This window comes from Sus scrofa, chromosome 14 (assembly GCF_054392235.1).
Source record: "Sus scrofa isolate SSC_HxYL_T2T_F1_AM1 chromosome 14, Sscrofa_HxYL_maternal_Yorkshire_Landrace_v2.0, whole genome shotgun sequence".
NCBI classification, from domain to species: Eukaryota; Metazoa; Chordata; class Mammalia; order Artiodactyla; family Suidae; genus Sus; species Sus scrofa.
This window is the reverse complement of record NC_139396.1, coordinates 96,524,158-96,545,523: the sequence shown is the minus strand read 5'-3', so window position 1 is coordinate 96,545,523 and position 21,366 is coordinate 96,524,158. Positions and strand designations below refer to the sequence as shown.

At 53.3% G+C, this 21,366-nt stretch overlaps 1 protein-coding gene across 3 annotated transcripts in view; it reads right to left on the bottom strand.

Annotated features, from left to right (window-relative positions):
• Window positions 1-21,366, bottom strand: part of CDH23 (cadherin related 23) — a 441,841-nt gene that overhangs the window by 390,362 nt on the left and 30,113 nt on the right. For all 3 annotated transcript variants that reach the window (XR_014828081.1, XM_084997262.1, XM_084997263.1), the window contains exons 2-3: window positions 11,096-11,167; window positions 2,733-2,810 (exon numbers count right to left, since the gene is read on the bottom strand). Coding sequence is in view for 2 of the 3 variants with exons in the window: in XM_084997262.1 (XP_084853388.1) it covers window positions 2,733-2,810; window positions 11,096-11,162 (145 nt within the window). In the remaining variant the exon portion in view is untranslated. The remainder of the gene's footprint in view (window positions 1-2,732; window positions 2,811-11,095; window positions 11,168-21,366) is intronic.

Here is a 21,366-nt window from a genome sequence, read left to right as displayed (position 1 = left end):
CAGCACCAGCCCCTGCCCAGAGGGATGAGCAGCGCTGCCTTCCAGATCACTGAGCCCTCTTATTCCTGCAGCCTCCCAGAGCCAGGGATCAATCCCCACTACATCAGATGGACACCCCGCTGTGACAGCCAAGCACAGCCTTAATGGGACCGAGTCCTCGGAGTTGCTCCTGGAAGCCGATCGATGCCGGGGTTTGCAGAAGACGATCAAGAGCCAGAGTCAAAGGTAAATGGAGCCTCATTGGGGGAGGGGGGGCATCCAGCCCAGGGCGTATCACTATTAGCACAGGCCAAACAATAGCCCCCAGCCCACCCCATCACCTTCCCTGCAGCACGGGCCTCTGAGAACCCCTCACTCAGGGCTGAGTGGGACAATCCACGGCCACAGATGGGGATGGGGTGATGGGGCCAGCACCACTCACCTGAGAGCAGCAGCCCTGCTCAGTCAGTGGCTGGCCACACCTCTGCCTCAGGGGTCCACCTGTCCCAGCTACAGTCCCTCCACCATGAAGCATCCTCTGGGAGGATGAGGTTCAAACAAACTCTTCTAAAAATCAGCCACAGGAAATGGTGTATGAATGAATGGAAGGGACCCTTTCAGGACGCTGCTCAAGGGCCACTACCTTCTCCAAACCTCTCCTGCTTCCTCCCACGTCTGCCCACCCCCACAGAGGGCCGACCCCTCCCCCTTCAATCTCCACTGGGGCTTAACCCCACATCCAGTTACCCACGACACTGATTTCTTTATGCCTCTGTCGAATTCCTCTCTGGGGCCACAGCTCCCAGGCCTGGCCCAGGGGGGCACCCCATCTATATCTGATAAACTGATGAATGAACTGGAAAAAAATAGAGCCTCTACTGGTGGTAAATGCTGCTAACGTTCATCATTTACGGATCCACATGTGCTGGGGGCACCTGCTCCACTGGCTCCATGCCAGCCCCAGGCCAAGTCTGGGTGTGGGGAGGAGCCATGGAAGAATCCGGAAGCCCACAAACATGCCCTGACCCAACTCAGAGGGGAGGACAGCTCAGCAGGGTCCCCTGGGGGCTGCCAGACACCCTTTTCACCCCTCAGAAGGTGAGCTCAGCTCCTGGAAGAATATTCCAGAGAGGAGGTTGGCTCCTTCCTGGGCAATGCCTCAAAGACCCAGATCCCTAAATGCCAACCCCCAAATCCAGCCTCACAGTGCTAATCTGTGGGGGCTGCTAATCATCAAAAGAGCAGCCACTTTCTACAGAAGACTGTCCTCCCCCCAAATCCCTAGACATAGGGCATCACTGGACCACGGGGACAATCCCCACCACACCCTCTGTTCTCAGCACCCACCCACAAAAAAGGAAGAGTGGAAGGAAAGACTTTTTCAGGGGCTGCTCAGGGGCCCTGCAAATAGCAAAGGAAAGCCCCCAAGGTTCCCCTTTTAAACAGAGATTTTCTTTCTTTCTTTCTTTCTTTCTTTCTTTCTTTCTTTCTTTCTTTCTTTCTTTCTTTCTATCTTTCTTTCTTTCTTTCTTTCTTTCTTTTTTTTTTTTTTGTCTTTTTAGGGCCACACTTGCAGCATATGGAGGTTCCCAGGCTAGGGGTCAAATCAGAGCTGTAGCCACCAGCCTACACCACAGCCACAGCAACGCCAGATCCTTGACCCACTGAGTGAGGCCAGGGATCCAACCTGCATCCTCGTGGATATTAATCAGATTTGCTTCCACTGAGCCATGAGGGGAACTCCCCAGCAGAGATTTTGTCTGAAGAATTCTGCATCTATGTTTAGTTTTATGTACATAAAGAAGTGCTTTAAATAACCTATTAGTTAAATATCTTCCAGGCCGTCCCCTCTCCAAGCCATTCTGCTTCATCTTCAAGCACAAGTGATGCTCCAGAAAGATGCACCATGCTGGTCCCCGATTGTATACTACTTCCGAGACACAGCCCCATCCTGGTACCCATGGAGTAGGCAGACCCGAGGGTAAGAAACGCTAGGTGACAGGCACTTTCTCTAAAATGGCACCGACAAGAGTGACACCACAGAAGGGGGGGTGCCCGTGGAGGTGAGTGGGCCCTCCTGGTGTTGTTTTCTTGCCTGCTCACAGAACCTAGTGCCTTCCCATCAGCAGAGCTACAAAATGGGTATATTCAGTTCAACTGCATTTCGTGAGAGGCTTCGGGATCCCTCGAACTGAGCTAAGGCCATGGGGCTAGGTGCACAGGCCTCCAGCTGCAGGTGTGGGAGCCAGACCCTTGGGAGGGGCTCATGCGGACAGATCTGGGTGATAAGGTGACTCAGGCTGGGTCATGAGGGCAGGCATGAGGATGCTTGTGATCACATTCTAATTAGTTAATTTTTTTCCGTGACAAAAACCAGGCATGCTCAGCGCAGTAAAGTCAGTAACCCCAGAAAATCACAAAAGGCTATTAAGCAAGCTCTACAGCAGCTTCCATCTTCGAATTTTCACAAGTCATTTTGTAGGACAAAATTAGCACCCAAGTGAAAGTCAGGCAACTTGGGCTCAATGTGATAAACTCTTTGACATTGAGAACGCCCCTTATTTGAAATGGGCCACCAAAGGAAGTAGTGAGGGCCCCATCCCCAGAGGCAACCAAGCAGAGGCCACACGAACACCTATCAGGGATACCAAAACAGGGGAAGATGGTCTCAATCTCTAAGAGCCCTTTCACTTGTGGGCAAGGAGCCCATCCCACACCACCTGGCATGCCCACCAGCCCTTGTGCCAACTCACCCACAGGCGTATCCTCGCTGATCAGCAGGTATGTGTCAAAGAAGTGGTTGGTGAAGAAGGGCAGTCGATTCACCTGGCCTGGAAGTCGGAGGACAAGAGCATCAGTCAAGTTCCATCATACCAGCTTCATGCGCTCTGCAAGGAGCACCAGATAAAAGCTACAGTGGGCACTGAACCTGCCTCCAGTGCCACGGCCACCTTCCCAGGTCCCTGGCAGCTCACTCTTCTGCCTGGAGGCAAATGGGGATAATGCCAACAGGTGGGCAGAGTGGCTCCCGAGCCCTGGTCCCTTTTAGGACATGCTGAATTGAAAAATGCACACAGGATTTTGAAGACTTGGTACAAAAAAGTGAGCATGAAATATTTCATTCAGATTTTATATTGATTCCATGTGGAAATGATAATATTGTAGCAACTTTGGATTAAGTAAAAAAAAAATTATTAAAATGAGTTTCACCTGGTTGTTTTCTAATGCGGCGCCTAGAAAATCAAAAGTCACACATGTGGCTCACACTGTATTTCTGCAGGGCAGCCCAGCTGTGGATAGAATGGGAGCCTGGCAAGGACAAGGGCTGTCTGCTTTGTGAACCATTCAACCCTGTGCCCAGACAGGGCTTGGCACTTAGAAGGCCCTCGGCAGCTATTTGTTGTATGAAGAAATGGCCAATGAGTCCCTGTCGTGGCTCAGCGAGTTACGAATCTGACTAGTATCCATGAGGACACAGGTTCGATCCCTGGCCTTGCTCAGTGGGTTAAGAATCTGGTGTTGCCTTGAGCCACGGTATAGGTCGCAAATGAGGCTCAGGTCCAATGTTGCTGTGGGTGTGGTGTAGGCTGGCAGCCGCAGCTCTGATTTTGACCCCTAGCCTGGGAACCTCCATATGCCACAGGTGCAGCCCTAAAACGACAAAGAGAAGGGGGGGGGAACTCATCTCATGGGATTAATAATAGTAATAATGATAATAGCTGCCATCTATGGAATCCTCCTCTGTGCCAGCCACTTAGACCACCTCCATCAGTCCTCACGGTACAACATGTGCTGTCATATCCTTGCTTTACTATATTTTTTTTTTTTGTCTTTTTGCCTTTTCTAGGGCCACACCCACGGCATATGGAGGCTCCCAGACTAGGGGTCTAATCGGAGCCGCAGCCGCTGGCCTACACCACACCCACAGCAACGCGGGATCCAAGCCAAGTCTACAACCTACACCACAGCTCACGGCAACGCTGGATCCTTAACCCACTGAGCGAGGCCAGAGATTAAACCGCAACCTCATGATTCCTAGTCGGATTCTTTAACCACTGAGCCACGACAGAACTCCTCATATCCTCATTTTACTATTGAAGAAAGTAGGCTTTGAGGGGATAAGGAGTAACTTGCCCAGGATCACAGCTAGGAAGGGCGGCATGCACTACACAGGAACCCAGACCTGGAAGCCCAAGCAGGTAGCCCTGTACCACTCTGTGACAGCCTCGAGGTGGGGGCTGGGTCTGGAAGGGGACATGGTGACATGGCAAGGGCTGAGGAATTTCACATCTAGATAGAGTCCCCCATACCACAAGTTCCCCACAGGAAGTGTCCCCAAGGCTGCCTTCCCCTCTCCCCTGAGGACCGCCCCCTCGCAGTGGCTTTCTGTAATGTTCCATAATATGAAATAAATTTTGGTCTGTGTCCTCAGGTCCTGGAACAGACCTTCAAAACTCCTTGGACTCTCCAGAGGGATAGGAGTATCTTTTATTATTCAGATGAACCCCTGTGCCCACACCCAGGCTTAGGCCAATGAGGTAATTTATTTATTTTTTTAATTAAAAAAAATTTTTTAATCGAAGTTTCGTTAATTTACAACATATTAATGTCTGGTGTACAGCAAAGTGATTCAGTTTCATATATATATAATATGTACTATATATATTCTTTTTCATATTCTTTTCCACTATAGTTTATCATAAGATATGGAATATAGTTCCCTGTACTATACAGTAGGAGCTTGTTCTTTATTTAATATATAGTTTGTATTTGTTAATCCCAAACTCCTAATGTATCCTCCCTCTCCCTTCCCCTTTGGTAAAACCGTAAGTCTGTTCTCTATGTCTGCCAGTCTGTTTCTGTTTTATAAATAAGTTTCTTGGTATCATATTTTAGATTCTACTACTCTCATATGTGAGAGCATATGATACTGTTCTTTCTCTACCTGACTTATTTCATTTAGTATGATAATTTCGAAGTTCATCCGTGTTGCTGCAAATGACATCATTTCATTCTTTTTATGGCTGGGTAACATAGATAATGGAAGATATACTACATATATATAATATATATACCACATCTTCTTTAGCCATTCATCTGTTGATGGGCACTTAAGTTGTTTCCATGTCTTGGCTACTGCAAATAGTGCTGCTACGAACATAGGGGTGCACGTAGCTTTTTGAATTAGCGTTTTCTCCAGATATATGCCCAGGAGTGGGACTGCTGGATCATACGGGAGCTCTATTTTTAGTTTTTTAAGGAACCTCCATATAGTTTTCCGTAGAGGCTGCACCAATTTACATTCCCACCAACAGGGTGGAAGGGTTCCCTCTTCCTAGTTGAGCTGACTTAGGGTGGGATCTCTATAGCAAGCCTCAGGCAGGGTCGGGTCATCAGAAAGATGGAGTGATTAGAGAGTGGAAACTTTCCATGCTCCCCCAACCTCTAGGGAGGGGAGGAGGGATGGAGATTTCCAAGCTTTGATGAGCTTCCAGGTTGGTGAACATACCCTTGTGCCGGGAGGGGGCTCAGCAGAGAAGCCTGGCACCTCTACCCATCCCTCCCCCATGCCTCGCCCTGGGCATCTCTTCCATCTGGCTACTCTGAGTTGCACCCTTTGTATTAAACCTGAGAATGTGAGCGAAATATTTTTCTGAGTTCTGGGAGTCATTTTAGGTAACTGAACCTGAGAAGGGGGAGCAGGAAGCCCTGATGTAGAGCCGGCTGATCACAAGTACAGGTGGTCTGGGACTCACCACTGGCGTCTAAAGTAGAGCTGAACCATTAAGTCTGTGGAAGCTGACACTAATTCTGGGTAGTTAGCCTCACAATTGAATTGAGTTAGATACCGAGTTGGTGTCCAGAGAGCTGGAGAAATGGTTGTTGGTGTCAGAAAATGCCTCAAAAGCAGGCAAGTGAGGGCACGTCCCCCTCCGCCCTGCAAACCAGGGAGTGGCTGGTCGGTCTCTCACGGGGCCGACATTGCGCAGCACACGTGTAAGTGGCTGCTGCCGGATCTTCCAGGGCCCCCAAGCGTGGGTGAGCAGCCACCCTCCTTTCCCTTACTTCTGCTGACCTGGCTCCCTCAGAGGTTGGACCAGGCTCAAGAACACAGCGGCCAGCGCTTTCCCTCATGCCCGAGATCCTTCCTGGGAGCAGGCAGAAGCAGGGGCAGTCCCACCCCCAGCACATCTGCTCAGGTACCCAAGCTGCTGTCATGTCTGGTCCCACAAACACTCGAGCCTCTCTCTCCCACGACTGTTGGCCCTTTTGCCTTCCCATGTCAAATTCCTACTCATCCTTCAAGTTCTATCTGAGACGTCCCTTCTTCCAGGAAGCCCTCCCTGACCACTGCACCTACATATACACCCTCACCCACACCCCTCTACCCTCTCACATGAGGAACCTGGAGTTCCTTGCACATACAACTGCCTCAGAAAGAAGTCAGTGGGCAAGGGTCTCACCTCTGGAACCTCCCTGGGCCTCCTTCTAGTCATGGGAACCTCCCAGGCTTCATTTACTCAGGTATAAAATAGTGAGAATAATATGACTGACTTCATGGCTGTGCTGAAGATTAAATGAGATTACATACATAAGGCGCTTAGGGCCGTGCCCCTGCACACAGCAAGCACTCGATAAACGGTAGCTAATATTAACACTGGTATTAACAACGGTGCTGCCTGATCAGCCAGAGGGGGACCCTTTTAATCCCTGCCTTGGGCACCTTCTTGGAAAGCAGCTGAGCCAAGGTAGAAGGCTCCGGGGTGCCCAGAGAATTTGGGCATGAGGTCGGAGTGGGGGAGAGAAATCCAGCAAGGGCATAAGTCACCTGCAGCAGCAGCATTCACTTTCAAATTTTATTTTACAGGACCTGCTGATAATTGGTGGCTAAGAGCTCTGCACGGGCAGCTGGGCAGCATCTCAGGACGTGTGTTGCCTGTCACATATGAGGCAGGACTGCATTCTCAGAACAAGCCGCCATCCCAGGAGGCTCCGTGGCCTGGGGCTACCAGTGGGGACTGGCAGGGTGACAGGAGGGGGTGGGAAAGGGACGTGCCCGCAGGTTGCTTGTTCTCTTAAAAGACACTTTAAAGGCAGGAAGGTTGTGTCCTCTGGAAGCAAACTGCTGCCTCCAGAGTTTTGAGGCCCCCAGCCGAGTGTGAACATGAGTGGCTATGCAAGGAGAGGGGACAGCGGGTGACCTTTGTGAAAGAAGGAGGGTGCAGCTCCCTGGGTGCACCCCAGTCCCCACCCCCCACAAGCTCGCTCCCTGCGTCCACCCCTGGATGCTCTCTCCCCACATTCCCACCCGCTCACTGGTCCTTCCCCAAGACATAGGTGGGGGTCCACCAGCTGTGAATATTTCGAACACCCAAACAAATGTTTCTACCACCACAGACCGAAGGGGCAGGGTAGGCCCACAGAGAAGGTAGGTTTAAGCTGCGGGTGCGGGGCTGGATGACAAGGCCTTCCCCACACAAGGGAAGGGAAAGGGAAAGGAAAGATGTGGGGCCTGGGAAGCTGTGGAGGAGGGGAGCGGTCACCCCACCCACTGTGGGAAGGACTGCCAGGCTGGGAAGCACAAACCTCTCTCAGAACTGTGGGACAGGACAGTGGACTCCTCTTAGCATGAAAAACACTGGCAAGTGGCAGAGCCTGAACTGGAACCTGCCTCCAGCCCAGGCCCGCCTCCCCAGGCCTCCGAAGGCACCGTGGCTCGCACTGAGGTCCCCCTGGACCCCACTCACTCAGCGGCTCTCATTGAGACTCACCCCTACACCCACAACAAGGAAGGTGCACAAGACAGATAATACAAAGCAGCATCCAAGAGTCGAGGCCTTATATGCCCTGCCCCTCACTGCTGTGTGACCTTGGGCAAATCCCTCTACCTCTCTGGCCCATTTCCCAGATTCAAGATGGGGACAACCTTCCTCACTGTTCTTCCGCCCTGCCTCCCTGCCAGAGGTGTCCTGTGCACTGCATCACTGCTACGGTGGCTGCCATGTGGCCCGTGGAGCACACGCAAATGTCAAGTAGGGAAGCCAGGCGGCCCCATTGTCAGGGGCCCCTCACACCCAGCGCCTGGGGACTGCCTGTGTGGCCCAGCAGGATGCTCACTGGCCAGGCTGGACAAGGATGCGACAGGGCAGCCCTGCTCAGGCCTTCGTCTCCTGCCTTCCCAACGAGACAGAGAATAAGAAATGCCACGGAGTACACTGAGGCATGGGGGCTGGGGGAGGAGGGAGCTTCAGCAGAGGAGACAGGCTGACAAGGGGGTGTGACAGCAAGGGCGCGTTTGTCCCTGACCTTACCACGTGCTGGGGTGAGAGGAGCGATCAGCTGGGGTTCTGAGGTCAGGGGTCAGATGGAAACACAGTGGGGAGGGGTAGGGTGGTGCCGTCCTAGGGACAAGGCAAGGGCTAGGGGTCAGGGGCAGGTGCCAGAAGGGCAGAGTTGGAAGAAAGTGCCCTTCGGTCCCTAAAGTGAGTCATGCCCACCCCACCCCCCCCGGCCCCAGGCCAGAGGAACAACATTGATGGCTCCAACAGGGACCAGGAAAGGGGACTGTGCCACAATGATATACATGCACAAATATACACAAGCAAAGCAGGCTAGCTCACAGGCAGGCCGGAGAATTGCTGGGTGACCTTGAGAAGCTTGCTTAACTTCTCTGTTTCCTATGCCCCATTTTGCTCCCCCCAGGGAGAAAGACACAGCTAATGATAAAAGAGCTAACACTTATTCAGCACCTAACATGTGCCAAGAACTAATCTAAGTGCTTCACATGCATATTGATTCATCTGATCATTTTGACAATGCAAGAATTTTGCTATCCTTCCAATTTTAGAGAGATGGGATTGAAGCATAGAGAAGCTAAGAAACTTGCCCAAGGGAACCCCTTGGAGAAGTGGGGCCAGAACCCAGGAGTCTCAGCTCTCTGCTGCTTCCTTGCGCCCACTTCAGATGCAGGAACAGTCTTTCATCTAGAGAGCTCAAGGGGAGCCTGCCACCTCTTCCAGGAAGGTGGCCAAGCTCTTAGCACTTTTATTTTTACATATATATTTTTTGTAACAGGGAGGTAAGGGTGAGAATATCCAAGATCACAGAGTCCCCAAGGTGGCAGAGGAAGGTGTCCTGACTTGCCCTGTCCAGCAAAAGCAGAGGGTCAGAGCTGGTCTCAGGTGCCCCTCACTGAGGCCTCTCCAAATGGGGCAGAGACAGGCAGGGGGTGGGGGTGGGGGCGTATTTTGACAAAAGCCCAAGTCAGAGACCTGAGTCATGACCCAGCTGGGTTCTGCTTTATATGGGCCAGCTTCGTACAGGCCCTGGGCCAGCTACTTCTCTGGGCAGTTTCTCCTACATAAAGTGGGCTGGGAGTTGAGAGAAGGTCTGAGACCCCTTAAAGCTCTATCCCTGAGAGTTCTTGAGACTGGATGGGAGGGAGTGCCCCATCCCAGGGGCATTCCAGCAGAGAGACCTACACGCATGGAAGCCAGGAGAGGGGACCTTCAAGGGGCTCTCAGGCAGCAGGATGCCAGCAGCGCTCCAACAAAGCACAAAGCTTGGCTTCCTCCAGAGGCTCCTGGCTCCCCGGAGTGGGAGAGGGAGCGGGGCCCCCTCAGGAATGTGTTTGCCTGTGTCGCCAGGCACGCCGTGCCCACTGCTCTTCCCTGAGGACACTCTGGCCCCAGGGGGACACTGAGCCAACTGTGCCAGCTGTCCTGGCCTTCCCTCATGCAGACCAGAGCGGCTCAGCACCTTCTGTCCAGGAGAGGCACATGCCCAGGCTTTTTCTGGCCTCTTCCAGGAGCGTGAAAGCTGGCACTGACCCGGCTGCTGAGAGGGCCCTGGGCAGGGATGGGAGGCAGGCTGGCCCTCCCTGTGGAGAGGAAAGACTCCTCGGAGCCACAGCCCTGCTCAGGCTGCTCACTCCTCTGGGAGTCCCTCCTTCCTGCTCCCCGACTCCAAACTGACGACTTTGCAGGCTTCAGAGCCCAGAGGAAACGTCTCCCTTCCATCAGGTTCCCTCCTACGCCCACAAGCTCGATGAGTCTTGTCTTCCACTGGGCTTCTCTGGAGCTCTGTCCATCCTTTTTTGTTTTGTTTTTGTTTTTGTTTTTTTGCCTTTTCTAGGGCCGATCCCGCAGCATATGGAGGTTCCCAGGCCAGGGGTCTAATCCGAGCTATAGCCACCAGCCTACGCCAGAGCCACAGCAACCCGGGATCCGAGCCGCGTCTTCGACCTCCACCACAGCTCATGGCAACGCCGGATCCTTAACCCACTGAGCAAGGCCAGGGATTGAACCCCCAACCTCATGGTTCCTAGTTGGATGTGTTAACCACTGAGCCACGACAGGAACTCCTCTGTCCATCCTTTATTACCACTCCAGTCTCCCTGTTTGTAGGATCCGGTTTTGTTTGGGTTTTGGTTTTGTTTTGTTTTGTTTTTGTCTTTTTAGGGCCACACCCGCAGTACATGGAGGTTCCCAGGCTAGGGGTCAAATTGGAGCCACAGCCACTGCAACACAGGATCGGAGTTGCATCTTTGACCTCCACCATAGTTCACAGCAACGCTGCATCCCTGACCCACTGAGCAAGGCCAGGGTTCGAACCTGCATCCTCATGGATACTAGTCAGGTTTGTTTCTGCTGAGCCACACCAGAAACTCCCTAGCACTTCCTAGCTATGTCTTTCTCCCCAGCTAGATTCTGAACTCCTTGAGGATGTCATTTCTCCCATACCCCAGAGTTGGACACAGTAGGCACAGTGTCACACAGTAGGTGCTCAAAAGACCACTGCGACACTGAGCAGAACTGTGGCCAGTCCCCACATCACAGAAGGACAGTTCACGGTCATGGATGCCTCCCTTTTAGAGCAGAGGTATTTCTAAAGGCTCCTCCCCTTCCCTCATGTGCCCCAGGCCCTGGGGATGGCTGGTATTTTCAGCCCTGTGAGTGCCACAGAAGCAACTGAGGCCCAGAGAGGGAAGTGCGTGCTCAGTCACACACACAGCAAGGCGGAGCCCAGAGTCCCAGAGCGCAAACCTCTCCTCACTCCCTCCAGCTCGGCCTCCCACGCTCACTGTGGGGAGAGGATGGAGACGAGGTGAACTTACCCCAGCATCCAGAGATCAGCACAAAAAGCCAGACTGCACAGCAGCTGGAGGCAACGTGGCACCTCATGGCTCCTAGGGAAGAAGAAGGAGAGGGTGAGGAGCCTCCCATTGGAGGGGCCCTGCTCTTTAAGCTCCTCCAGGACTTCCCCACCCCTGCAGCTCCCGGGGAGAACTGGGCTTGAGAAGGGAGCAGGAATCCACTTCATGGGGAGGGGAGGGTAAGGGAGGGGACATGGGAAAGAAGAGAGGGTCTGTGTCGTGTGGTTTTGACACCCTCCAATGCTGGGTATAACACAGCGGCCTGAGGGTGGCTGGGCTGAGGGTGGGGGCAACAGTCCCCTCTTTGCCCTGGTGGAGGCTGATTGCACGGCCTGGGGCCAAAGATCAGAGGGCACAGGGACAGGTCTGTGATGCATAAGTGGGCTCAGTGGGTGGAGAGAGGGGCTACTGCACCTGTCCCCCAGGACAGCATGGTCCCCCCAAGAGCATTGGAACCTGGTTAGTGAGGAGGGTTAAGAGATGGGTGCTGGGTGGGAAGATAGGGGCCTAGGGGCGGGTTAAGTGGCCCAACACCCGTGAAGCGCCCAACAACCATATCTTCTCACAACCTTGGGTAGAAAAGGAGGCACCAGGCCACGGTGCCCAAAGAGACACAGAGAAGGGAGGTAACTTTCCCAGTAAGTCTGGAAAGCTGGAGCTGGAGTTTTCTGTCCGGCTAAACTCTAGAGAGATCTGGAGCCCAGCTCAGTGAGGTGAGCTCCCATTTCTGAGTGTGGCATGGGGTGGGGGTGGGGGGCTGCTCCCTCCCACCACAGCTCAGCCCACCCGGCCTCGGCCACGTCCCAGCAGGGCCACGGCCTTCTGGGTCCTTCTTACACCTGCAGCAGCTCCAAACCAGGCCTGCCTAGAGACCAGAAGAGACACCGGGAGGGCCCCAGTCCCCTCAGCTGGGAATCCCTGCCTCTTACGGAACAGTCAGCCCTGTTAGAGTGGCCTCACCTCCGTGTCTCACCTCCCAGCGCACTCACCTGTGCACCCCCAGCCCAGCCAAGTGCCCGCATGTCCTCCTTCAGGGAGCACCTACTGCACGTACCTCCCTGGCACATAAGGTGGGGTCTGGAGGCAGAGAGCCATCAGACAATTTGCTCAGAGACCCCCCCAACTTGTAAGAGGTGGGGTGGGCTTCTGAACTGAAGCTGACATGCCACTCCCTCATCGATAAATGATCAGGTAAGACTCCGGGAGGAGAGGGGAGCTGAAGGAAAGGAATTTTTGGAGAGACTTTCATGTCTCTACAAGATCTAGGGGCAAGGGCTTCAGAAAAAGCCAAGCACTCAGATCCCTCGGTTCCAGGCCGGGAGCCAGCTCCACCTCCCAGTACCATACCGAGTGGGCATGAGGGCGGATCCCATCCCAGACCACACACGCTGGCCCATGGTGCCCCTGTGTTTCCCTCAAATGCCATACTTAAAATGTTCTCCATCACTAGGTATGAAACAGTGATGTGGGAAATAAAAGATTCTAAGATGTGTTTACATAATAAAAGACAAATGCCCCCATCATATCCCTGTATTTCCACCCCTTTGCTTTTCTGAAGGTCAACAGCCCATCACAGGGGCCAGGAAGGGGGTATGAATGAGGAGGCCCTGGTGGTGGGGAGGAGGGCCACCCAGAGGCCACATGCTTGGTCCAGAAGCAGCAGCTGCTGTTTCAGCCAAGAGGGAATGTGGGCCCAGTGTACCTGGGGCTTCTGATTTTTCTCAATGAAATACTGAAAATGTGGCTTTTACTATGAATTCTTCTTTTTTTTTTTTTTTTTTTGCTTTTTAGGGCCTCAGCCATGGCATATGGAGGTTCCCAGGCTAGGGGTCAAATCGGAGCTAGAGCTGCTGGCCTACACCACAGCCACAGCAACACCAGATTCAAGCCGCGTCTGTGACCTACACCACAGCTCACAGCAACACCAGATCCTTAACCCACTGAGCGAGGCTGAGGATGGAACCCGCAACCTCATGGTTCCTAGTCAGATTCACCCCCACAGCACCACAATGGAAACTCCTGAATTCAATTTTTAAATGTTGGCAAATAATTCCACTTTATGAGCCAAACATGACCCGTCTGATGGCCAGAGTGGTCAGCTCCGGCCTGGGGTGCATTCTACGAGGTTCTCTCCACACCCAAACAAACAGGTTCACGTCACACACACACACACACACACACACATACACACACGAGCAGTGTGGCCGCTATTTCTCTTTAGAATGACAGTCACCCTCAACACAAAAGAAACTCACTTTTCTCACTTCTTGGTAATTCACAGACAGCCCTCCAGGTTAACATGGCTTTGCCCACCTCCTCCATTTTCTGAGCTAGATAATAGTTGATGGTAGGATGTGGTTGTCATGAAGACAAACATCCCCTATTGTTGGACATCTGGGTGCTTCCAGGTCCTTGCCACACAGGCGACACCACAGTGGACACCTCTGCAGGTAACTGCGTTGGGACTAGGCTTTCAATCTTGGTTCTCTGGCAGTGGCATTACTGGGCCGGTGAAATACAACACAGAGCATGTATGTAAACTTTTCTTATACGTTGCCATATTACCTTCTGGAAAGGTTGTGCCAACCCCCCCTCCCTCCAGCAATGGAAGAGAGGGCCTCGTTACCCACCTGGAAGTGATCCCTCTTCTAAATGGCTGCCAATCGGATGCATGAAAAATGGTATAGCCTGGTTGCTTTCATTTGCATTTCCCCTAACTACTAGTGAGGTGGAGCACGATGCCTTTTTCTAAATGTTCAAACCACTTTCCATCTGTTATCTTGCGTCAGCCGACCATCTCCTGCAAAGAAGCCAGCCAGCATTGCCGGCGTTAGCCCTGATTTACAAGTGGAGAAACCGAGGCACAGAGCAATTAAGTGACAATCTGACATCTCACAGTGAGTGAGTGTCTTTAAAAAAAAAAACCTCCAACCCTCTGCCTTTGCAAACCAGATGTTATGAGAATTAAACAACAGCTGCTAAGAAGATCATCCACAAATAGCTGGGAGTGCACACCATTCTGCTGGGTGTTGCAGGAAGCTCGCAGTGGAAGGAAGGAAAGAAAATGAACACTTACTAGGCAATGCCCAGGGGCCCTGGGTTTTCACAAGTATTACTTTACTCAATCCTCCCAAATGTCTCTATGATGTGGACATTACTGGCCCCATTATACAGATGAGAAGATTAAGGCTTAGAGAGGTCACTCTAGGATTAGATCTGAGTCCCACGCAGTTTCCACCACACTATGCTGCTGACCACGCCCAGCCGGCTCCCCATTTCCTAATCTATGAAAGGGGAAGGCAAGGCCCCTCCCCCAAGGAGCACAATACTCAACTCAATAGACACGGGGGGAATGTCTGCAAAGAGGTGATCACGTGTGCACGGCACACTGTGTGCACAATAGTGTATCTCCCTTTCGGTGTGCGGGCTCAGGCTCTGACACTACTCAGCAGACTGTTCCCATTCTCACCCCTCAAATGTCTGTTTCCCCCTCAGGGGCCCTCATGCTGCCTCAGCACCTGCCTTCTGTTGGTCAAGGGCAGCCAAACGCACACCTCACTTGGCAGAGATGGCAGGGGCCCCCTCTGGAGCATCCAGAAGCAGGGACACTCTTTGCTCCATCCTCACTCTCCATCCTCGCCCTGGGGTCCAGGCTCCAGAGGGTGAAGCAGAGTAGCCGGGCCAAGGGGGTTGGTCCATCCTGCTACTGGGTTTCCCCCGAGATCCCGGATCTCATTCTTCCTCCAACCCCTTTGGCCATGAGGAGGAAAGCAAGGTCCAGAGAGAACAAAGGCAGTGGCAGTGGGAAGAGGCCCGAGGCCCCGGGCTCCAGCGCAGGTGTTGTGATAGATGCTGCCTTTGCCTGCCAGCATTCCCTAGGCGCTGGGGCTGCAGTGAGTGGCATGGGTCCCAGGGGAGAGCCTGACCTCCCTCTGCCCTGTGTGACAGCTGTTCCCCGGGCCTCCTGACCCTCCCTCCTCCCACCCAGCAGAGCTGCTAGGCCTCCTCCACTGCGTGAGGCTGCACCTCAGGATGTGGCCCACTGACCCTCACCTGTCCCCACTGGACCAGGAAACACAGACACACACACTTCTGTGCTGGGCTTCCTGTCTGGGCCTGGGAGAAACGCCAGAGACCTGCCCCAATTAGAGCTAGCTACCCCGAAATTTTTGAGGTACCTGGCTTAGAGCCCGTTCTGGAAGGAAGCTTTCTAGAAATCTCTCCAACATATCCACTGCCAAGAAGAAGACCCAAAGCCAGGCCCCAAAGCCTTGAGGCTGCCAATTTCCAACATCTTTTTGCATGCTAAGCCCTGTACCAGGCACTCTGGGGGGATGGGGGGGGTACAGGACCATGCGGATGGCTGGAAATGCGTGTGAGGTGTCAAATAAGCAACAGAGCCTGTTGCTGCCCACAGGTTGGCAAAGAGAGAAAGCTCAAGCCTTCCAGGGCAGCTGAGATGCAAGCTGCACAGAGTTCAAGGATACACACTCTATGTGTACGGAACACATATCATGTGCCAGCCACGGTGGTCTATAGTAAGTTCTACATGCTGGGGCTCAGAATGGTTCAACAACTTCCCCAAGGTCACACAGCTTGTAAGAGGTCAAGCCTGGATTTGAACCCCATCCTGATGGCCCTCAAAGGTCTGTCTCCTGACTTCAGCCCCAACCCTTGCTGAGCTCAGACATGGGCTCCAGGGCAGAGGCCCTGATGGGAAGGCCCTGGCCAGGACCCTGATCTACTCAGGGGCCATTGAGCCAGGCCTGAGTGACAATACAACAGGCTCCACAGCCACAGTACACAGGAGGCAGCAGCAAGGTCAAGTGCAAGTGCCAGAAAGGAGAGGTACAGCTAGGGCTGGTGAGTGGGCTCCTTTGCAGGCTGCCCTTCCACCCTGATGGCCTCTGACAGGCCCTACCCCTGGAACCAGTACCAATAAGACATTACATGAACCCCCCAGGGGTGACCGAGGCCCCGCTCCCTCACCCCCCACCCCCGCCACGCCTCCTTCAACACCATCTCCAAGAAGTTAACACTTCTGTCCCTGGAAGGAGCTGACTATAAAATTTCCCAGGTTCAAGGCAGCAACCCTGTCCACGCTGGCCTTTACCTTGTTCTGCCAGCAGCCCATAAAGACTTGCTGCTCAGGGAGGCCTGGGTTGAGGGCCAACAGGGGAGGGAGGCTCTGGCAGGTGGCACAGTGACCGCATCCAGGGAATCGCCCCCTAAAATCAAATCCAAGCCTCCATGTACACCTGAGTGAGCTTGTGAGCTGCAGGGAGAGGCTTCCAAGCCAGGTGTGTACACGTCTGCCCCGACACGGCCTTGGCGGGGCCAAGTCCTAAGCTAGACAGAGGCCTATCGGAGAGAACAGGCTGAAGACCTGGCCGAGGGGAGCTGGCACTCCCAGGGGAGCCCAGCACAGACAGCGCTGGTGAACAAGTTCTACAGCGTGTGTTCAGGATTGTTAAGGGCTAAGGAAGGGGGAAGGAGCAGGGCGAGGGGTCTGAGTACCACTGAAGGTGAGATACCAACACACACTTGAAGGGGCAGGAGAGGGAGCCATGTCATCTGGGAGAAACGCCTTCTGCACAGAGGGACGAGCCTGTGCAAAGATGTGCCAGGGTGCCTAAGAAACAGCGAGGAGGCCAGTGTGGCTGAGGCGGGGCGCCCAGTGAGGAGAGTTGCAAGAGATGAAGGCAGAGGACAATGGGCCCATCCTGGGCACCTTGTAAAGCCCTGATGGGAAGACACTGCACATCATGGTCTTCAGGCCGCCAAGACCCATGAGAAGGACTCAAGGATTGCAGCATCACTCTGCTACAGAGTTGACGACTCACAATAGGAGCCAAAGGCAAGATGCAGGCGGACAGGTGTAGAGGCTGCGGCAGTGATGCAGGCCCGAGATGCGGGGGGCTTTAGCCAGGGGCTTGGGTAGGAGGTGTGAGATCTGGCAGGTTCTGGGCCTATTTCAAAGTAGAGCCAAGAGCTATCCTGATAGAGAGGCTGTAGCTGTGCTGGAAAGAACAGAGCCGAGGGTTCTGGCGCAAGCATCCAGAAGGATGGCCACTAACCAGGGCAGGGCCACGGGTGGAGAGGCTGAGGGGCAAGACTGAGAGCTTGGGTTGGGACACGATGACTCTGGAATGGCTGCTGTCAGCCCAGTAGCAGCGTCAGACCAGCGGGAGGATACCTTCAACTAGAGCTCAGGCCTGGGGTTGGGGCGGGGGCTAGGGCTATAAGTGCGGGTATCGTGAGCACTTGAAGCTACCAGAGGGACAAGGTCATCAGGGCTCCCACCCCCTCAAGTGGAGGCAGCATGGCTGAGAACCGATCGATGTTTGAATTTTTTTTTTTTTTTTTTTGTCTTTTTGTCATTTATTGGGCCGCTCCCGCGGCATATGGAGGTTCCCAGGCTAGGGGTCCAATCGGAGCTGTAGCCACTGGCCTACGCCACAGCCACAGCAACCCGGGATCCGAGCAACGTCTGTGACCTACACCACAGCTCACGGCAATGCCAGATCCTTAACCCACTGAGCAAGGCCAGGGATCAAACCTGCAACCTCATGGTTCCTACTCAGATTTGCTAACCACTGCGCCACAACGGGAACTCCCAATGTTTGAAATTGGTATGAAGAGGCTGAAGGCGCGCACATTCTCATGGCCCAGCAATGCCACTTCTAGGACTTGAGCTGAGGATGGCCGCTCAGCCACAGAGATGTCCACTGCTGTGTGATTTATAGTGGTGGGACAGCCCAGACACCCAAGAGGGCAGGTTCGATGTCTGGCTGGCCACAGGAAGCACACAGAGGATTACCTAGGGCATGGAGGTGGGTGATTGGGGTGGGGGGGGTGCACATATAAATGCCTATGAGAAACAGTGGTTTTAGCTGATTGGTGAGGTTATGTGCTGATTTTATATTCGTCGACATATTATTTGCATTTTCCTCATTTTCTATAATAAACACCCAATGTTTTGACAATCAGAGACCTAATTTGTGTCCACCCTACCAAAACGCTGCCAGCAGCCTGTGAACAGACAGACAGCTCTGATTAGAAAGCTCTTGCCTCTGCTCTGCTGAGCTTCCCTGAAGCCCACAGTCTTAGGTCAGAATCCCAGAGGAGACCCTTGGAGCTGGATGGGTCCTCGATGGGCCTCCAGTTCTCTGCTCCCCTCTGCAGCTGTTCAGACCCTTCTAAGGACGGGAGCTCCCTCTCTCCAGGGCAGTGGGTCCCAGCTCGGAGGCCCCCTCCTCTCTGCCCTGCCACCCGAGCCGGGCCACCTTCCCATGCTTGCCAGGGTGGGGAGGAGGTCTCAGGAGGCCCATCACCAGGACTTCACCATGCTCCGACCCCAAGACCATGAGCAGCAGGTGGGCTGAAGCCTGGGCCTTGGAGCCCAGGCCTGGATCTGAAGCCTGGCCCTGTCCTGAGGACTGGCTCTCCTTTCCTAGAATGGAAGTGAGGAAGAGGACTAACAATTTAAAAGCACCCAAGGTGCTCATCCGCATTCTCGCATATCCACGCCACCTGGGCTCCGTGAATGGCTGTGGGCGCTATGCCCATCAGTCAGCGGAGCCCCTGCCCAACCTTGGAGGACCCCTCCTTTCTGTTGCCACCCTTTCCCAAAGCCAGGGAGCCAGGTTCCTCGCAAAGCCCCTCCCAATCTGCAGGGGTTTCACCTAACGCTTCTGCACCAAACCTGAAATGCAAAAGGCAGCCCACTGCAGCCTGGCTCCCTGGACAGACTGGAAAGTCAGGTCCCCATTGCCGCAGAGCAAAGCATACTCCTCATTTCTGAGAAGCTATGCCTCTCTGGGCTCCACTCCCCGGTGCCCTGCAGCCTGGTCAGGAGAGGCAGGGGCGTGAGCTCAGTGTGCTGGTGCTGGAGAGGCAGCGCCTTCTGTCCCAGCAAGCGAGGGACAGGAAGGAAGGGCAGAGGGGGAGGGAGAGGGCAGGAGCGGCCATCTGAGCAGCATTTCAGCGTCTCAGGAATGAGAGATTTTCACAGCAGGGCGCCACGATTTCGTTTGAACTGTTATGAATTCCCATAAAATCAGACGCACTCAACTTTGAATAGAAATACAGAAATACACTGCAGAAATCAAAGACAATTTGGGGATTATTCACCACCACTACACACAGAGATGCTCGTGCATGCAAGGAGGCGCCTTGCAGACACACCATTAGGGCCACTGATGGACAAGCCACTGATGGCCACGCTTCAAAGCCCACATCATCCAGGCCAGGCTGCTGGTTGGGGAAGCTGCTGGGATGGAAGGTCACTTATAGACAGGGACCCTACATGGAAGGTGGGAAGAGACCCCCTTGCGCTCATTCTGGTCCTGTGCCTTCCTCTGGGTCCCTCCCTGAAGTTCTCACTGGGTGAACTGGGACTGGGGGGTCGGGGGACGTAAGCCAGGCAAGACCAGGAGAGGCACAGCCTCAGACCCCGAGGGTGGCCTGTCAAGTGGTCCAGCATCCTCCACAGGAGGCCTGGTGTCTCAGAGTCCCCTCAACCCATACTTAAAAAAAAAAATCATTCGGCAGGAGATATACTTCATTCTATTCTTTTTGGAAGTAAGACATGGACCTGGTAAATAATTGTACAGAAGGGCATAGAGCAGGAAATGAGTGTCCCTTCTACCCAATCTCACACCTTCCCAGAGGCAACCACCAATTCCTGAAGCACTGTAGGCACATATGGTAGAGCATATAGGTCCCTCCCCCTGTTAAACAAAAACAAAACAAAACCCAGGGGGCAGTTCCCATCATGGCACAGTGGAAACGAATCCGACTAGTAACCATGAGGTTGTGGGTTCGATCCCTGGCCTCGCTCAGTGGGTTAAGGATCCAGCATTGCCGTGAGCTGTGGTGTAGGTCACAGACACGGCTTGGATCTGCCGTTGCTGTGGCTGTGGCGTAGGCCAGTGGCTACAGCTCCAATTGGATCCCTAACCTCCATATGCCACAGGCGCAGCCCTAAAAAAGCAAAAAACGAAAAACAAAAAACCAAGGGGTATTCATGCCATCCTGCTCCTAGGTTTTATCCTGCTCCTGACAATCTATTGTGAGGACTGTTCCATCTCAGTATGTACAGAGCTGCCTTGCTCGTTTTAACAGCTGTGGCGTGTCCTAGAGGGGGTCCATAATTTAACCTCTGCTGAGAGACATTTATGTTGTTTTTAACCTTTCGCTTCAATAAATGAAGCCGCAATGAATATCCTTGTTCTCGTGTCTATACACACATGTGAAGTAGGAGATTTTCACATTTTTATAGCTGTTGACAAATTGCTCTTCTTTCCAAAGAGGGTGCACTAAGCTGCACTCCCACCACCAATTAGGGAAGGGCCGGTTTCCCCACATCCTCACCAGCACGAGGTACTCCCTCTTCTTTTAAATTCCAGAAAAGGCAGCTGAGGCTCCTGATCCTCAGGCCCCCTGTCCCATCAGGGTGGGGAGGAAGAATGGAATTGATCAAGGTTACCTTTCTCCTAATCTCCCGACTCACCAGCAGACTCACAGTCAACAGACCTTGGCCTCACTCTGTTGCTCAGATCTGCCCCCCTCCCTCAAGCGACCAGACACCACATCCTGTGCTCTCCCTCTGTGCCTCAGCCAGGCTGTCCTTGCCATCTAGAGCATCGCCCCACCTTGCATGTCCAGCCCCACCTTCAAGGCTCAGTTCTAATGCCCCTTCTTCCACGAAGGCTTCCTGGATCCCTGCTGGCAATGGGATCCTCAGCTGCCCTCGTCCTTTGTACATGTTTGGAGACAGTTATGGCAGCTGCAAGGGTTAGTCAGAATTTCACACGTCCTCCTTCCCCCAGAAGACCCTCGGCTCCTCGCAAGAAAAGTCTACTTTATCCTGTACAGCCAACGTAACATCTCCTCTGGTGTGTCTCTAACATTAATGTATCTAACAGCAATCCGACTTCTTCTCCAAATAGGTTCCCATCCTCACCTTTTCCATCTCAGTAAATTCACCTCCATTGATATATTCTTTTGATTAATTCAGTTAACAAATATCTTTCTTGCATCCTGTAAGTGGAACTTTTCCTCCTTACTCCCTTGATCACTATATTTCAAGCACACTAGCCATTTCTCAGCCTCAATCCTGCCAAGTTCATTCCCAGCCCTTGGCCATCACTATAGTTGATCAGATTGTGGGTCCCAGCCCTTCACTCTGCATAGGACTACACATCTACAGGCATCCTGGGGTCTCGTGG